Source organism: Microcaecilia unicolor, chromosome 1 (assembly GCF_901765095.1).
Source record: "Microcaecilia unicolor chromosome 1, aMicUni1.1, whole genome shotgun sequence".
Lineage (NCBI taxonomy): Eukaryota > Metazoa > Chordata > Amphibia > Gymnophiona > Siphonopidae > Microcaecilia > Microcaecilia unicolor.
This window is the reverse complement of record NC_044031.1, coordinates 348,387,459-348,406,749: the sequence shown is the minus strand read 5'-3', so window position 1 is coordinate 348,406,749 and position 19,291 is coordinate 348,387,459. Positions and strand designations below refer to the sequence as shown.

The 19,291-nt window shown below is 45.5% G+C and overlaps 1 protein-coding gene across 1 annotated transcript in view; it reads left to right on the top strand.

Moving 5' to 3' along the window:
- Positions 1-19,291, top strand: part of LOC115474075 (polycystic kidney disease protein 1-like 1) — an 889,490-nt gene that overhangs the window by 219,281 nt on the left and 650,918 nt on the right. The window contains exon 11 of the mRNA XM_030209391.1: positions 13,543-13,649. Coding sequence (XP_030065251.1) covers positions 13,543-13,649 — 107 coding nt within the window. The remainder of the gene's footprint in view (positions 1-13,542; positions 13,650-19,291) is intronic.

Genomic DNA, 19,291 nt, shown 5'->3' with positions numbered 1-19,291 from the left:
CACAAATACACTAGGCTATACCAGTGGCGTAGCCAGACCTGATTTTTTGGGTGGGCCCAGAGCTAACATGGGTGGGCACTATGTATATAGGTATGAGTAGTGGCCGACCTTTTTTTAACCCCCCCTCCCCCCAAGAAAAAACAGTATCGATATATAATGTCAAAGAAAAATAATAATAATAATTTAAAAAGTAATATTAAAAAACAATAGAAAAATAAATATAAAATGAAAAATAAGAAGTTCTTTGTGCACATCAGGATCCAAAAAAGGTTCCTACTTAAAATAATAGTAATAATCGGAAATGCAATAAAGACAATCAAAACCAGAATTCCATTCAAAATCACCATATACCAGAGATGAAATACTAAAAATATTTTGATGAAAATATCAATAGCACCTGCCACCTTCATATATAGATAGCCCATCTAAGAACTTAGAAGACATACATACACAGGGAATCAGTATAACTATTATTCATCACTACTCCCACACCACGAAAAGTGTATGTTGAGGGCTTACAGTTCTAACAAAGTTTATCCACGCTTCTATGACTTCCATCCTAAAAAAAAAAGTCAAGGCAGCACATTTTTAAATAACTATTAGGATCGCGCCGCCAGGGCCGGTCTTAGCAAGTGCGGGGCCCTATGGAGACCAATTTGGTGGGGCCCCATCCTAGCCCCACCCACCCTAGCTCCACCCCATTGATAAGATTATTCCATTTTTAGAACAGAAATTATTCAGTTCAAGTCCACTACAATTAGTAGTTCCAATTCTCATAACAAAGAAGAATAAAGGAAAAATATTAAGAAAAGATCCAGTACTTTCAAATTCCCCTATTATTCTGTAACCCATCAAACCAGAGAGGCAAGTAGCCACATCAGTTACTAAATAGTTTGAACTGATTGTACCTACTTTATATCAGATTTTGCTACTTCATGATTTCCATTCTCAGATTTTAGCTTACTAATCTTTTCTTCCTGTGATTGCAGTCTAGCTTCCAAATGATTAATTCGAGGTGTCATATCATTAAAAATTTGGATGGCATTAGCAGATTTAGCTAAAACACTGCTTCCAGTAAGAAGCAGTGTTTTAGCTAAATCTGCTAATGCCATCCAAATTTTTATCAGGAGAAATATCTGCAGATCTATGTGAAAATAACCCAGATATGTTAGAAACAGCCTCTTCCAAGCCAGAAGATCTTACTTGCTCAGCTTCTCCAGCAACTAATGTTGTTGGGCCAAATTCCTCTCAGGGAGGCAGACATTTCCAGCCCTTGCACCGTCCGCAAGCGTCGTTAGATGAGAGAGACACTTCTCCTGATCTCCTGCCTGCATGGAATCCAATTTCGATTTGGCATAGGTGCACAACTGTTGGCATCAGCAACGATGGCTCACCTCACGTCCTCACCAACTCCGACCAGGCTCCAGCTTTTCCCGCTCAGTGACTCCCGCCCTCGTGTCCAGAAACAGGAAATACATCAGAAGGCGGGACATTGAGCGGGAAGCTGGAGCCTGGAGGTGAGCCGTCGCGCTGCAACTGTCTGTCGTCGCCGTCAGGGGCGGGGCCGTCGCTGCCTGGGCTAGCTCATTGGCATCGCTCAGTTAGTCGCCGGGATCCGGGGACTCGGGAGCTGATGGCGGGCTCAGCGTGCCCAAGCCAGGAGTGGGCGCTGCGCCGGTGGTGACGGGAGCGGAGCGGCCGAGCCTCGGGAATGGGGATCATCTCAGGCGACTAAGGCGAGCAGCGGCGGAGGTCGGAGCAGAGGCACGAGCGAGGCAGAGTTGAGCGCGGGGCCCTATGCGGTCGCCTTGGTCGCCTCTGCCTAAGACCGGCCCTGCACACCGCCTAATTAATACCTGGCTCTGCTCCTGACTTCGAAGACCCGTGTGATCCATCCAGGTTACCAGTCACAGAGGCCCAGCGGGGGTGGAGTTGGAGTGCAGTGCAGGAAGTAGTGCCAAAGCCGCAAGCGGAAGACGTAGCAGGCTTTTGTGGGTGGCTGCACTGAAGCCGGAGGGCGGGACAGAGAGAGGAGGAGCCATCACAGAGGAAGGACAAACAGGCACCGCAGGCGCTGAAGGCAGAAGGTGGGGAGAGAGAGAGGAGCTGCAGCCGCTGGGAGGAGAGTGGAGACAGAGTGAGCAGCGCGACGGAGGAGATGTAAGGCACGCGACGGCGCCACAGAACAAGTTAAGGGCAGGGAGGCGAACCAACGGACAATGTAGATCACCTCCCACTTGTTTGCACCCGGGGCGGTCTGCCCCCACCGCCCCGCCCTTGCTATGTGCGCGGGCCTGAGCCGAAATCGGGCTGGAGCCTGGAGAATTCAGCTCAGCTGAGCCAGAGCGAGCGGGTGCCGTTTCTTCGTTTCTACCATGGTCCCTAGGCTGGCTGGGCTGCTGCACAGTGCGTGTGCGCTTGGGTGGGTGGGCCTCAGCTGAAATTGGGTCTACGCCCCTGGGCTATACCACACAGCACCCAAGGGAAAAGGGAAGCCACCTATAGGAATACACAAGGCCATGCTACACAGCACTCAAGGATTAAGGGAAACCACTTATAGGAATGCACAGGCAGGGCCGGCCGTAGGGTTTCTAGCGCCCTCCTGCAGTCTATTAGTCAGCGCCCCTACCCATCCAGGGGCGGGATCACTATGGCCTTGCCCCCACAGTAGACACACCCATTTTACCAGCCATGGCATCATTGAAACTATATTACACCAGCATAGAAGAAAAATAACTTAGCACACAGACCAGGAATTAGGAGAACAGACAGTCTTGCCAACTCTGAAAAAACAATGTGTTATCAAAATTTCATAATCTAACAAACAGATCCCTATTCAGACACTTGGCCTTGCAGTCACACATGTAGAACAGAGATAGCCCCTCTTCAAATTCTTCAAAAATTAACCTGAAATCCTAAGAAGTTAGACTCTGAATTCAGCACAATAGCCTTCCCATTCCCTATAGTCTCTCTTCCTCAGCCTTCTCCCTTCATACCCAACCCTCTTTTTCTCTCCCCCCCCCCCCCCACCCAGCATCTATGCCCAGCACTCCTCCATCTCCCTGTTCCCTCCTATACATCCTCTCATACAGCATAATTCCTCCCCACCCCCGCCCCCTCACTCCCATTCATCCCCTTATCCATTCCCATTCCCATTCCCACCCAGGCTCCCTCACTCCTATTCATCCTCTTTTCCATCCCCATTCCTTCCCCCAGGCCCACTCTACTACTACTACTACTTAACATGTCTATAGCGCTACTAGGCATACGCAGCACTTTACATTTGCACATGAAGAAGACAGTCCTTGCTCAAACGAGCTTACAATCTAGATAGGACAAACAGACTAGCACAACTAACAAGACTAACACCTTTAGTAATCTAATTAGGACAACTAGCAATGCTTACAGTCAACTGGTCAGACTAACACCATCGAGCGCAGCTTAGGATCTAGCTAGGACAGACTTAATCAGTATAAACTAACATATTCTACAATCTGAGTTGGACAAACTAACAGGAGTTACTGAAGTGGGAATGAGAGGTGGGAGATTGGTGATGGTTAGGAATTGAAAGCAGCCATCTAGCCCTCCTGTCCTGTGAGTTGCTGTGTTGGGGGGTGGGGTGGAAAAGGGTGGGTCAGGTGCAGCACTAAACAGCAGTCTCTGACAAAACAAGGGTCCAGGCTGTGCTGTGCTGTCTCTGAGTCCTCTCTGGGCTGGATTCCAGCTCCTGGTTTCACTCTCAATCCCAATGTGTTGAAGGGGTGGCTGCAGAGAATACTATGCTGCTGCTTAGCTCCTGAGCTCAGCCAGGCATAGTGAGTGCCTGTGCTGGAGCCTCCTCAGGCTTTCCTTCTTGCCCTGAATCCACTTGTCACCAGGGGAGGGGGGGGCAGAGGTTAGCTGAGCTCCCACAAGTTATTTCGGAGCCAGATTCAGTTGGAGCAGTGAGGTCCTCTGACAAACACAAGGAGGATATTTCTCTGCTTGGGAGGGGGGAGGGGATGGGACAGAGAGCTGACAGCTCCGCTTTGGAGCCAGACTGAGATGAGCAGCAGAGATTAGATACTGAAAAGCAAAAGCCTCAGCAGAGCTTGCTTGCTTGCAAAGCGGCGCCCTTGAAGGCAGGCGCCCCCCTGCAGTGCTTATCCTGCTTACCGGGTTGGACCAGCCCTGTGCACAGGACTGTGCCACTCAGCACTCAAGGGTCAAGGGAAACCACACACAAGAGTGCACAAGGCTGTGCCACAGAGTCAAATAACAGACACTAGAGACAAAGGGAAAAGCAAGTAAACAGGGAAAGCTGTCTTTACATACACCCGACAGATAAGGAGCAATGCTTACAGGACTCAGGAGACAACCACAGCAGACAAAGTTAGAGCAGGCTAAAGGGAAGGGCTGCTAACAACAATCAACGTCAGGAAGAAGCAGGGCTTACACAGTAGTCAAAGGTTTAAAGCTAACAAAGGAAAAACACAAACAATATTCCTACCAGAACTCAGCAGCACACAGAGACAGAGCAGACAGAGCACCCACAGGTGCAGGGGAGCAAGGTAATCAGGGAAAGCAGCTTAGCTAGGGAAACAAACAAGCATACGCTGGGAACAACTAGCACACAGAGAAGCTACGAGCAATGAGAGGAGTAAACAGACATGTGAGCTAACGGAACCAAACCTACCAAGGAATGCTCCTGGGTATCAACTCCTGCCATCCCAAATACAAAGCCTCTCATCAAATTGAATACTTCTGCTAACGACGGAGCTAATATAGAAGCATATGCCTTATAAAATTCCCCCATGAAGCCATCAAGTCCAGGTGCCTTATTATTTGGCAGATCTTTAATAGCTTTTAGTACTTCCTTTGCTGTTATGGCTGCCTCCAACTGCAATTTCTGTGCTTCAGTCAAAAAGGGTATATTCCTTACATCTAAATAGGCTTTTATTTGGTCAGCATCAACAGAGACATCATTTTTATAAAGAATCTGATAAAAGTCACAAAAAGAGTCTCTAATATGCAAGAACTGAGAAAGATAATCTCCTGCACTTGCCTATATCTTAACAACCGAGTGAACAAATTGAAGCTTGTGCAATTTATACGCTAATTGAGAACTTATCTTATTCCACATCTCATACTGCTTTAGCTCCAAGTGAGAATTTTAAATGGCCAGAGATCCATATAGAGGCTATCTGAGTGAAATCTTGTTGATTGTCATTTTTTTTGTTACATTTGTACCCTGTGCTTTCCCACTCATGGCAGGCTCAATGCGGCTTACATAGGGCAATAGAGGGTTAAGTGACTTGCCCAGAATCACAAGGAGCTACCTGTGCCTGAAGTGGGAATTGAACTCAGTTTCTCAGTTCCCCAGGACCACAGTCCACCACCCTAACCACTAGGCCACTCCTCCTAGCAACCAGTGGTTTTGTGCAGTGCTTCAAACTGATGGTGTATCCCTTTTATACAAAAGTCCCATCAGCACCCCAGGTCGCCACATCCTTGTTCCTGGATATTTTATCGAGCAACACTTTGGCATTTTTCCTATAATGCGCATCAGTTCCTTTTAACCCTTCCTGAAGAACAGGGTTAGGAAGTCCATCATTATCTAGCAATGCTTCTCTCTGGTTTTGGACTTTGTTAAGGGAAATAGAGGTTTATTTTTTTCTGTTTCCCTTTCTCCCTGTCTTACAAATGACAGTTAGCGCTGTAATACGACCGAATACCGTTTGGCTGTTTCATAGTCAGTTAGTCAGGAACTTTGAAGAGTACCGCTCATTTCTTCATCAAGCCTTTGAACGTCATCTGTTCTAATATTTTCATGGGGTGCCGGTGGACCTCTTAAATGATCGAGCTGCCGGCTAGGGACCAAGTACATCTTTTCATTGTACTGCATTTCCGATAAGGCTTATGATCAGCGGTAAGGCGAAGCTTAACAAGGGTCCGATAAAACACCCAGACTACGTCACCAGCTTCTTCTTAGTTTTAAGAGGTATCCTTTTGTCCCCGAGACTCTTTATTTCACGCCTTTGTCTTTTCAGGACACTAATATGGTGCTGTGATAACAGTATGTTACCTTTTAGAGTGTTTAGGGCTATCTCCACTATTGCCGTTATTAAGTCATTTGAAACGATACCGAGGATGGCCTTTCTCTGGCGGGGCGAAGCCTGAACTAAAAGTTTTAAAAGCTCCAGGTTCCTCTTCGGATGGCTAGACATTGTTTTAATTTTAGGGTTCAGAGACTCCCAAGAAGGCTGGAGTGACCTTAAATCTGACTCCATCTCTAAATAGCACTAGTATTGGGGTAATCAAGGAGTTGTGAAGTTCTAAAAGGAATTGCCACTAAGAGAGACGTTAGGTCTAAGGAAAAGATACCAGCCTTATGACAAACTAGATTTAGATTACAAGTTATACAATGCAGTGAAAGATAGCCTGATACAGCTAAAGCATTTATACTTACAGCCTTTCATCATAAAGTGAAGCCCACAGATCATCATTTGGGATGAGAAGTTTATTTGCCAAGATACAAGTCAAATCAGTGATTGACAACAGGCACGTACAATCAATTAATTATAGGAATATAATAATCCAGCTGCAAACAGGTGTTAATTAGTTCCTAATCTTTTATAATTTCTCTTACCAATTAAAGGTTTTACAAGGGAAAGCAATTAGGTAATTTGTCAATTCTGCTGGTCACATTGGTTTCCCTTGGAGAGAGAGAGTGGCAACCCTTCTCTCTAACTTAAACCAGGAAATACCCTGATTTTTATAGGTGCCCTCAGGATATGGATAATGTCATGGTTACCACTGATTGGCTCATGCTAATGAGTAGCTTTTATCTTGCTAACATGGTTTTGTCTTTAGCTCGCTTGACCACAAATCTTAAGCAAGACCCTGCATCCAGCTACACCTTTCCTTTCTCACACCATGGCTGACCACAATCCTGCTCACAGGAAAGTCTCCCTCCCCTCTTGGACAGCTAGTTCCCTATTTTCTTTGCACCTGGCATGACTCACTCATTTCTCAACTTGTTTTTCTAACTTACATTAGAGAAAATTCCACTTTGTAACAGATTCGGCATCCATCTTGTGCTGAAATCCTCCATTTTGTTTCCATATCTATTGACCTAACTTTTCCTAATTTAGCTTATTTAGGCCTCAATCCAGGCTACAAACTAGGCCATACTTTTCCAGTAAGCTCCCAGTTATGTCAGCCATCAGATTTCTGACTCAGCCAAGGTCTGTAATGGCCTGAGCTCTATGACTGGGCCTGCCACCATTCCAGTGGGGGGGTCTCTGGCTGTACCGCCTGTGAGAGCGGAATTACAGTATATGGAAAAAGCAGCGGCTCATCACTTCTTTTTATAGGCGCCCGCTATCTTCTCACCGTATACGACCATCAACGGGGTAGGGGGGGGGGATATGTCCATCCACAATCTGTAAGCGTTGGGCGTCAACGCATTCAAATCCATGACAAGTTAGTCATACGGTTTTCTGGTAGCATCTTCGAAGGCCTCGAGAAAGAAGCGCGTCATGCCCAGAAACATTTGTCTGGTGAGAACAGCTATCTGCTGTTGATCTCTTGGATTCTTAAACAACACCATATATTCTGTATTTAAGATGATGGTCCTATTTGTTCTGCCTTTACAAAAAATGTTTTGGACAATATATATAATACTTAAATTTCTGTGGTGTGTAAAGGCTTTTTCAATCTCATCATTTTTACAACCGGTCTCCATAAAATCATTGATGATGACCATATTTACTTTATGGGGTGGAAACAACACATCATCGTTAAACGTCACAGGTAGTGAATCCATAAAATGTATAAACGGGTAACGGTTTGACAATTCTTCATACATATGTTACCAACAGATGTAACACCATATGATCTGATCGAGTTTCACGCTGAACGTATGATCGGCATGTTATAACAATATTTTAACCAAGAAACTTTTACCACTATTGGAGGGCCCCCTTTTGATGCATGAGAAGGGATGGCGCAAACATGCGTCAAACTCGTCATTAGTCATAGTGAGAATGTAAACTCCCAACCACCTCTAGATCATAGTAAATTCTGCTTAGGATTTTTTTTGTACATGACTTCATAGGGTGGCACTCGTTTCAACACAAACGCTATAGGGTAGATAGGGAGCCATATAATGGGAGAGGGGAGGGGTGCTAGGGAAAAGGGAAAAAGTTTTGCTTATCTGTAACTTTTTTTTCTCTAGCTCTGAAAAACAGCCTTCATACTAGTTCTGAGGCTTGTGGTCTTAAAAAATAGCATAAAACAGCTCTGTTACTGTCTCTTGAAAAAAGCAGTGAGCACAGCTTAGGGTCTTCTGCCTGTATGTTAATGGATTGCTAAAAAGCTGAGAGGAACCAGCCCCACAGCTCAGAGCAGGGATTCTGTGGGGTAGATGCACTAAAAACATCGTTAAAGCCCTTCCCTTACCGATTCCTTAGCGAATCGGTAAGCAACGGGAATGCATCAAGGAAATCGCATGCAAATGAGCTGGTTGCTGCTAGCTCATTTGCATGGGATTTCCTTTCAAGCCAGCAAAGAAAAAAAAAAGTTGGCCCCATAATCGGGAGGGAGATCAAAGGGCTACGAGGATGCTCCCGATGCTGCTTTCAGCTGTCGGTGGCTTCTGCTCTGGCCGCCTTGCTCCTTTCTGTCTGCCCCGAGGTGTTAGCAGTAGGTCCGATGCCTCTCCTCCAGGTCTCTCTCAGCCAATCACAGTTTGTTTAGCTGTCACTGGTGACAGTTAACGCGCTGTGATTGGCTGAGAGAGATCTGGAGGAGGGGCATAATCGAAAGAGACGTCCAAATAGTTTTTTGATTTGGACATCCTCGCATGTCTCTCTCCGGCGGTGGTCATTACAGAAGGACACCCATCACAAAAAAATCTGGGGGAAAACCGTCCAAGTGCTCGTCAGGGACGTCCTTTTTTTTGTTAGTGAAGGACGTCCATGTTAGGCACTTTAGAAGGACGGCCATGACGAGCACTTGGATGTGGCTAGGCAAATGTTTCCGGCTGGTTGCTTTTTTTTTTGTTGTTGTTTTGAGTGAAGGACATCCATAAAGGACGTCCCTGATGAGCACTTGGATGTTTTTTTTCCTGATTTTGTTTTTGGGTTAAATTTATAGAAGTTTTTAGAGGCGAATAAATCCTGCGTAGCCCCAACGAGAGTTACAGGCCTCCCGTTAGATTTTATACGGTTAGGCAATCGGAAAACGGTAGTGCATCTCATTACAATACGATTTATACACATTATAATACTAATTTGCTCATTTGCATTCCGTTTTCGTTAGCTGCTACTGTGATAGGATAATGCCCTTTTGTGCATGTCCTGGTTTACTACTTGCACGTTAAACTGGCTAGAACCAGTTTAAAACCCAAGTTAATGGCTCCTTAAGTTTAGTGCATCTGGCCCTGTGTGTATTTAGTTTCTTTTGAGACTGAGCCTGCGAGAGAGGAGGGAGGTTTGCAGGGAGGGAGGGGGTGTGGGGGGAATGGCTAGAGAGGAGGGGGCTGTCCTTTTTGAAACACAGCTGGGATTTCTCTGTTTTAGCTGGGTGCAGAGCTGTAATTAGGCTGTATCTCACAGAGTTAGTGTGAACAAAAGCAAATGCCAGGTTTTTTTTTTCTTTCGTACTGCCGAGAAAGGGAGACAAAACAGAAAAAGCATTTTTATTCTGTCATTCCACCTTGGCTTGTCTGTAACTTTTTAAGTTTATCTGTCTTAAGCCTGACCTGTGATTCTTCCTGTAAGTTTTGTTGCTAGCTAGGAGGGGAAGGGGAGGGGGTCGCTGTGCAATTCTTAAAATAAAAAGCAGCCCATTCAGCTCAAGGGGAGGGGTCGTGGGGTGGAGGCTACAGAATGATTTCACACAGAGAACAAACAGCTTAAAAGCTTTTTTAAGGTGAGCACAGTGCTCTAAGCCAAATAAAGCATTCACATAATGCCTATTTTTTTATGTGGTGAATGGCTGTATAGAAGAGGGAGGGGTGTGTGGGGACTCTGGGCTAGATGCACTAAGGTCCTCGGAAGAGCCGTTCCCTTACCGATTCCATAGCGAATTGGTAGGGAACAGCCATGTATCAAGGAAATGGAATGAAAATGATCTGCTCCTTGTAGCTCACTTGCATTCTCTATTCCCTTGGAAGGCAGTCGGCCGGTCGAGCATGCACAGAGCAGCCAAGCATTATGCTGGCTGCTCTGCGCATGCCAAGGACGTCCTTTATGGACGTCCTTCACTAAAAACAAAAAAAAAAAGGACGTCTCTGACGAGCAGCCAAGGACATCCTTTATGGACGTCCTTCACTTGTTTCTAACTATTCACTCGGGAATCCCAAAGTGAGCTGAGAGATCTCCCTGCCGTTCTCTTTCTGCCAAACACAAACACCCCTGAGCCGTTCCAGTCACCATCGCCTGTGAACGAGCACTTCTATTGGCTGAGGACAAAAAGAGGCGGGCTCCACTGGTCTCTAGACGTTCATCGTCGCTAAAAGTTAGAACCAATCAGGAACCAAGAAGAAGGCACAGCTCCCTCCTCCAGGTTTCTCTCAGCCAATCACAGAGCATTTAGCTGTCACTGGTGTCAGCTAAATGCGCTGTGATTCGCTGAGAGGCCGTGGAGGGGGGGCCTCGGGATAGCCAAGAGTGCACAGTTAATAATGCAACAGCTGGGATTTCCATTTTTATTTTCTTGCAACGAGAGGTGCTTCCCGTGAGTGATGAGAGAAGGCAGAGCAGTTGCCCTTCACTGAAAGCTGCAAATGTCCAAATGCTCGTCAGGGACGTCCTTTTTTGTTTTTGTGGGTGAAGGACGTCCATGTTAGGCACTTTAGAAGAACCTCCCTGACGAGCACTTTTTTTTTTTCCAGATTGTTGTCCTAAAAATACACTAGAGGAAGTTTAGACTGCGGAAGCATGATAAGTACTTCTGTAGAGGGAAAATCTCCTGTAACTTGTCCTGAGGCCAAAGCTCTCTGAGCCTAAACTCACACTGGGAAGCAAGGCTGGAAACATTTCTCTTGATGGACTCATCAATGGGAAAAATCCTCTGCTATAGAAATTAGGCCTTAATGGGAGCCCCTGCCTTTCAGAAGCTTGGTGACAGGCAACCAGAGGCGTAGCCAGGTTTTGATTTCAGGGGGAGCAGACTTTTATGAAATAGGCGCCAGTTGGTGTCAGCTAGACAGACATGCATTTTCTCCGGTACTTTGCAAAATAAAAATAGAAAAAATGTACATTTTACAGAGCAGGTACATCTCCTACATTCTACCAAGGACTACATCCAAAGTAGTTTCCTCTCTCATTGATCCTAGGATATTCCATGAAGCAGTCATATAAGACATATACAATCTTTACCTCCCTGACATGCACCTATGTTTTTTGACTGTTCGTTTCATCTGCATTATTTTGTCATTTTTGGCTAAGAAAAATATGTTATTGTTTTATTGTTAAATGTTAAATATAGTGGTTGGATTGTTATTTCAATTTTTGGAACTGAATTATTGTAAACTATTTTGATTTGTCTGCTAGACTAGAAGAATGATATATCAAAAACCATAAATAAATAAATAAATAAATTAATTTACCCAATCAATATTGGGGTAATTCATATCTGTGTTGTCAAATTTGTTAAATTACCTAATTTATGTCGCATTTCACTGTCTTTCTTTCTATTCTGTCCAGGTAGATGTAGTATACTCCCACCACTATATTGCACATCATATGTGAAATTTGTATCTTGCTGGACTTTATGCTGTCCATAAAATATGGCACTATCTTTTCACCTTATTTCAATGTACAGTAGAGTTCCGGTTAACTGACCTTCAGTTATCCGACGTTCTGGATTAACTAACCTCCCAGAACCCCCCCCCCCCCCCCTCCAAAGTGCTTCCTTACCCATCCACCCAAGCGTAGGATCCCCCATCCCCACCCTGTGTCTACCTTCAAAGCCCATGTGGTCCAATGGTGAGGTAGGAGCAGGAGCAATCCCCAGTTGCCCTTACCCATGCTGGCAATGCTTTCAAAATGGTTGTCGCAACCTCTGGCAGGAGTCTCGAGGCTCCTGCTAGAGTTTGCAGCAGCTATGTTGGAAGCATTGCCGGCATGGGCAGTAGCAACTTGGGATCGTTCCTGCTCCTGCTGGACTACCAGGGCTTTGAAGGTAGACCTGGGGGGCCTTCGCTTGGTAGCTTGGGTGGGTGAGTGGGTGGGGAGATGTTTGGGGGGGGTCTGGGAGCAGGGAAGCTACTGCTGTTTTGGGGGGAAGGGGCGAGAGGAATGCACTGAGTGTGGTAGGGGGGAAAAGGATGTAGTGCAGTGTGTAGAGTCTCGGATTATCCTACTTTTCAATTATCCGACAACCTGTCAGTCCCATTTACATTGAATAATCAAGTCTCTAATAAAATTTTTGAGAAAAGCGCTAGCTGCTGTCTGACTTCTCTGGCTCGCCAGTGCTGTAATGTTAGTAAGGTGTGATGTTATTTAGAAGTGGGAAAGAGAAAGCAAAAGTGCAAGGAAGGGGAGAAACAGCAAAGAGAATGATAAACCAGGGGAGAGATATAGAGACAGAACAAAGGGGAAAGAAAGGGATAGGCTGCAGAGGGGTTAAGGGGAAAAGAGAAGAAGCAGAGAGAGAGAGAGAGAGAGAGAGAAGGATTGTTTCTGGCTTGAATGATGCTCTATACCATCAATAAGGGGCTTCCCCCTTTGATTTCATGGCCTAGTGGTGGTCTTCCTTTAATGACATGTCCCACCGGCTGTTCAATCCCTTTCCAATGATATGGCTGTTGCTGTACTCCAGGATCTCGCTTCCACCACGCTGTAGTGACAGAGATGACAATGGCATAGCTTCCCTGACTGATTCCCCGGGTGGCTTCTCTTATTGCCCACCATTTGATATGGTGGAAGAACAGGCAACATGCATAGCTCTAGGCAGGAAAAGCAACTATTCCAAGTAGTCCAAATAGTTAAACCTACATGAAAACACAGGGGTCAATATCCAAAGCAATTTATCCAGTTAACTAATGGGAGTTAACTTTATAAATCATAAACTTTCAAATTTCTGGCCACTGACTGGTCAACCTTTGGCCAGATAACTTGATGTCTTGCCAAAATATGTTTTAATGAGGAAGCATTGGAGGCATGCTGGGAGAGTGGATAAGTTTGAACAAAATAGCGTTGCTACCCAGTAAGAGATAACCAGCTACATTATCTCTTACAAAGGGACCCTTTTACTAAAACTTAGTGCATGCCAATGGAATTAGCACGCCCTAAGCTTTAGTAAAAGGGCCCCAAAGTTAAATCAGTCCAATAAAAAAGGTATCTTCTTGTTTTTATTTCTTTTCAAAGTTAATCAGTTGTCTCATATCCTTTATCTGGTTATATTCAGCGGCTGCCTTAACAAGATATGGCTTTAAATATCCAGTTAAAGTTAATCACAGGAGTTATTCAGTTAACTTCAACTAGAGGTGATGCTACTGAATGTTGACCTCACAGTTTGTTGAATGAGATATTTTGTTTCTTTATATTTTAGGTTCACATCATCTTGCATGGGGAAAATGGAGTATCTGAAACCAGAGAACTATATTCTCCGGATAAACCACTGTTTGAAAGAAACTCTAGGCACACATTTATTATGAGGTATTAGTTTTCATATTAAATAATGTGACATTCATTTAACACAGGTGGTTATTTTACAGATATCCTTTCACCTTAAAGGAAATACATTCATCCAATGTGAATATGTCCTCAGCTTGACAGCCCTGAATAGTGCACCATGCTTCATGGTGTCTTCTGTAGTATTTCTGTTCTTTTTGTTTTCATCTGCAAATTCTCCTTCCTTATGCACAGTCTTAGTGTCATTCTGGTCATCGTCCATTGCATCCTGCAAAACTCTCTACCACTGAGAGGGCAGGATACATCTTTTCCAAGAAAATTTTCTATTCCTCCTTGTGATACTGTAAATGAGGTGGGCTCGGGGCCCAGATAAAGCAATACCATGCAACAGGTTACCAGAGTGACCAAAATTAACATTTATTAAATCTGTTGGGAAAGGGGGTCCTATTGAGTTCATAGGGGAAGCAGAAATCCAATGCAAAAGTAGTCTTTGAACAGAAGAATGTCCTCCATAGCCTGCTGCTGCAGGACCACTGCATGCACTACAGTCTCTTGGTAAAGCAATATTTCCTCTTGGCTCTGGGCTGGTTTCCCAGAGTTATCAATACAGTACAGTTCTTAACATTTTCACCAGCCAGCCTGGCTGTTGTGGTTCTGGTTCACAGGTATGCAGTAGGCCTTCACTCCTTCCCTCTGACCCTCTTTAACCCCACTCTGGCCCTGCCTTTTATAGTTCCTGGATTTGGCTTTACCCCTTACTTCCTCCCTGGGCGGGGCTAGGGGTTTTAAGATGGCTTGAGGGATCCTTCTTAAGGGTAAGGGGCAGTGTTCAGTATACCTCCTCACCAGGGGCGTAGCCAGCCTTCCGTGGGTGAGGGGTCCAAAGCCCGGGGGAGGGGGCACATTTTAGCCCTCCCCCCGGCGCCGCCCCCCCACTGCCGACATTGCCGCCCCCCCCCTCCCGCCGCGAACCCGCCGCCGCTGCCGCCTACCTTTACTTTTGCTGGCGGGGGATCCCACTCCCCGCCAGCCGACGTCTTCTCAGTCCTTCCTGCTCTTCAATTTGTTTGCTGACGTCCTGCACGTTGTACGTGCAGGACGTCAGACTCAGAGAACAGAACTGTTCTCTGAATCTGACGTCCTGCACGTACAATTACGTGTGCAGGACGTCAGCAAACAAATTGAAGAGCAGGAAGGACTGAGAAGACGTCGGCTGGCGGGGAGTGGGATCCCCCGCCAGCAAAAGTAAAGGTAGGCGGCAGCGAGGGCGGGTTCGCCAGGAGGGGGGTCCTGGGGTGAATCTGCGGGGGCCCCGGCCCCCTCAGGCCCCACGTAGCTACGCCACTGCTCCTCACATACTCTCGCTCTCAGCTTAACCATTCCATTAACATGCTCTCAACCCACCCGATGTCTCACCCGAAAGCTGGAGGCTGGAGGCATTTGAGTCGTTATGGCGACCAGTACCACTGAAGGAGTTGATGTTCGATGACCAATAGGAAGTATCGCCCCAATAAATAATATTAGAACATCTCCAAAGCCCATTTAACAGCTTCCTTTTCAATTACCATATAATTCTTCTCTCTCGAGAATAGCTTCTGGCTAATGTAGGCCACGGGTAGTCTTTCCTATCCACTTCCTGGGACAGAACGTCTCCAGCCCATCTTCTGACACATCGGTCTGCACGATAAAGGGCCAGTTAAAGTCCGGACTGACTAGCACTGGCTCTAAGCAATTGTTCGTTTTCAGAGTCTGGAAGGCAGCATCCAGCTATTCAGTTCAGTATATTTGTTCCAGAGCCGCCTTCTGCAGGAGGCAGGTTAGTGGTTCGGCTTTTTCACCAAACCCCCAAATCAGCAATAATAATTTCAATTCAATTCAATTATCTATTCAATTTGTATATAAGTCTATCAGCTGTGTTCTACTAATGCGAAGGCTTTTTGGTCGAAGAATGATCTGACTAGATGTAGCTGTCTTATTTTGAATAGTGTTTTCTTCAATACTGGTTAATATGGGATGAGAAGGTGAGTGAAGAATCAAGCAAGACCCCTAGTACTGTTTCAGATTTGACTGTAAAGATTGGACCATTGGTCAAAGATATTGCTGATGGGACCTCAACTCCCTGATTTTGGAGCCACAGGACCTTGTTTTTTTGCGCATTTAATTTCAGGTTATTGGTCAGGGCCCAGGTGCTAACAGCAGTCATACCATTCGCTACAGACTGAGTTGGATCTATGTTTGATGCTTTCACTGGTAAGAGAAGCAGGATGTCATCCGCATAGGATAATAGTAGTTCATTAAGTTCCAGGTGTATTGAGGCAAGGTATGACATAAAGAGATTGAACAGGATAGGTGAGAGGGGAGATCCAGAAGTTGGAAAGTTGGTTGTTTTGCTTGACAGAATAGCTTCGATTTCAAAGGAATTCGCTTAACCATTTGAACACAGTCCCTGTTATTTCTATCTGATCCAGGCGTTTGAGTAGCAATGTGTGCTCAACCGCATTGAACACTGCCAATATATTGAATTGGAGAAGAATTACTTGGTCGCCTTTGCATAGGTGTTGTTGGACATACGTAGTTAGAACTAGCAGCAATGTTTCCATACTATGTGACAAACTGAAGCCAAATTGTGAACAGTGTAAAATAGAAAACTTTTCCACATATGATGAGAGATGTTTACTAATATAGATTTCTAATACTTTAGTAAAAAGAGATATGCTTGTCACTGGACGGTAGTTTGCAGGTGATGTTATGTCTAGTCCAGATCCCTTCAGTAGTGTAGTGAGAACAATTTTGCCCATATCAGGAGGAAGAGAGACAATTTTTAACAGCTCATTGAGATTATCAAGTAACCAGTTTACTGCTTCCATAGGGATGGATATCAGTAGGTGTTTAGGACATTGATTCAGGGAGCAGTTGGCTCAGAAGCATTTCAACAACATTGATCTTATATCCTCAACTGTTAATGGGGGATTCACAGTTTTGGTCAGTTTTGAGTCCATGGGTTTTAGGATCTCCAGTGATTAAGACTGAGCTACAGGTTGGACTATTATCCTCTGTTGGTGTTGGTGTTGGTGTAGATAGTTCTTACCTAATTTGTGGGATCTTGTTGGTCTTTTGGGCAGTAGAACATGTTTCTCTGAATGTTCATCCTTATTAGTGGAAGCTAGTGTTTTAACTAAGGAGAGAAGTTTTTTGTTGTATAGATTATCTTGACCTATTAGGCTGCTATAGTATTGACGTTTTGAGTCCACTTCCTTCTTTTTGTAGCATCAGAAAGCTGATTTTCATTTGAATTTATCTATCTTTGTTCTTTCTCCATTGCTTTTCAAGGCGTTGACATTCCTTTTTTAGGATGGATAGTTCCTCTGTAAACCATGGCAAATTTCTGGATGTCTTAACCTTTTTAGTGGTAAATGGAGCAATTTTGTCTAGTATGGCATTTACCATGCTGTCCAAGTGGGATTTGATCGAACCATGTTTAGGAGCTGCGGTACTGAGAGAACCTGTTAGCTTAAACCAGAAAGTGTCCTCGTTAATTTTACCTCTGTTGGAGATGAGTTTGGATGATTTGTGTCTGGTTAAGCTTGACACACAGATTTCAATGATGAAATCCTGTTGGAAGTGGTCAGACCATGGTACTGGCTTCCATTTGAGTGGCTTCTCCCAGTCTCTCGATGAGTTAATCTACTCTCGGCATTGGATAGGCCTCTAGTTTGGAGACAGCGTTCACCCTCCTAAAATCAATAGAAAACTAGATGCTCCCATCTGGCTTTAGTACCAGTACAATGGGAGATGACCGGGGGGGGGGGGGGGGGGGGTGTCACGTGATGACTGCTTCCTGAGCAGCAGCAGGAAGGGAGAGCTCCCCAGACTTCTTTGAAAAATCGGCTAAAAAAACGGATGATTTTCCACCCCGAAGATCAGCAAGAGTGAACGAAGGGACAGAGAACAAAAAGAAAGCATCGGAGGAAAAACCAGGCGAGGGACTGGCCGGTATGCCCACAAGAAACCAGGGTGGCCTAAAAAATAAAGCCGCACCAGCGTGGAAAGCAAGCAAGATGGCGCTGACTCCTGAGCATGCAACTGGCGTGGAGAAAAGTGCGGGCGACTGGGCCAGAAAAATATCATCGACGGTGAGAGCGGCGCTGGAAGACTGCCTAAATAAAATTCACTCCGCAGTCGAAGAAATTAATGAAAAATTCGATGCGCAAGCAAATAGATTAACAGAAGTGGAGCGTAATGGTGCAGGAGGAAACAACGCAATACATGGCAGCTCAGATTGTAGCCCTGCAAAAGGAAGCTGCGGCGCTTAAACAACAAGTGGAAGAGCAAGAAAATCGAAATTGCCGCAATAACTTACGGGTGGTGGGATTGCCCGAAACGGTGAAAGATGCAGACCTTTATAAATTCTTTAGTGAGTGGCTGCCAACACAACTGGGCCTCGACGGGAAAGAGGGAGTATGGCAATGGCACACAGAATAGGAGCCCGAAGGGAAGGAGAAGGCAAACCCAGAACAGCGATCGCGCATTATACCAACTGGCGAGAAAAAGAAGCGTTGCTGAAGCAGAACCGGACATAGCTGCAGTATGAGGGGCAAAAAATTTTGTTGTTTAATGACTACTCCTCATCGGTGGCGCAAATGAGAAGAGCAATGGCCCCCACATGCACCCAACTGTATAACCAGGGCATCAGATTCTCGCTTCTTTTTCTGGCAAAATTGAGAGTGTGGCACGAAGGGAAGACCTTGGTGTTACCGGGAGCGTTGGAAGCCAAGGTGTTTATGGACGGATTAAATTGGGAGACTCCAAGAGAGCAAAATCGGTGACAGAGACGCTATTACAGTGGAAGAGAACGAATGGACAGATATATTTGGCATCTCTCTGATTTGGATTACAATTAGTTTAAACAAGGCCTAGTTGGAAGGGCCTGGCAAGGATGCCTGGTAACTCTCTGATGCAGGACAGCTCGGGTGGGGACCAGAGTGGAGGGCTATGGAAATAAAACAAAAAAAAACCCCAAAGACTCCACAGACTAGTCACACGTCAGTTTAATGAGGCTAACCATGAAGGGAGTGGAAAAGTACTTTGCCGATTTGGTGAGGAACAGCGAGACAGAGGGGCATGCAACAGACTTTATGTTGGCGATGCATTGAGGAGAAGATAGTACCACTCATATACTAACACTCCCTTGATGTAGCAGGCCGACTCCTACATTACAGCTGGAGAAGCCAGAAACCTGAATCTGAAGAGTCATTGGGAGTTCATAAGGATGTTATGTATTAGACTGTTTGGTTTGTTTAGACTGTTGTGGGGGCTTAGTTTAATTAGCTAAGGGGTGGGAGTAAGGGTAAAGAACGAGGGGGGATCTTTAATGATTGCTTCTTGCTGTTTGACAAAGGGAAGGGGAAGGATTGACGAGGAGGAAGTTTCTATTGGTTTATAGGGGAGAGGGAGAGGGGATGGGTAAGGGGGCAAGTGGGAACTGCGAGCATGGGGAGGGGAGGGGAAGCACGGGGGGAAGGGGCGGGGGGAGATAGTCTGCAGGGTAAGCGTAAGGGATGTCAGTTCTTAAGAGAGGTAGTCAAGGAGCTAAATGGTTTCTGGAGGGCCAGGCTGGGAGGTCCTCTGGGTGGTAAGGATAGGTTCTATTGGGGACATGGGCAAAT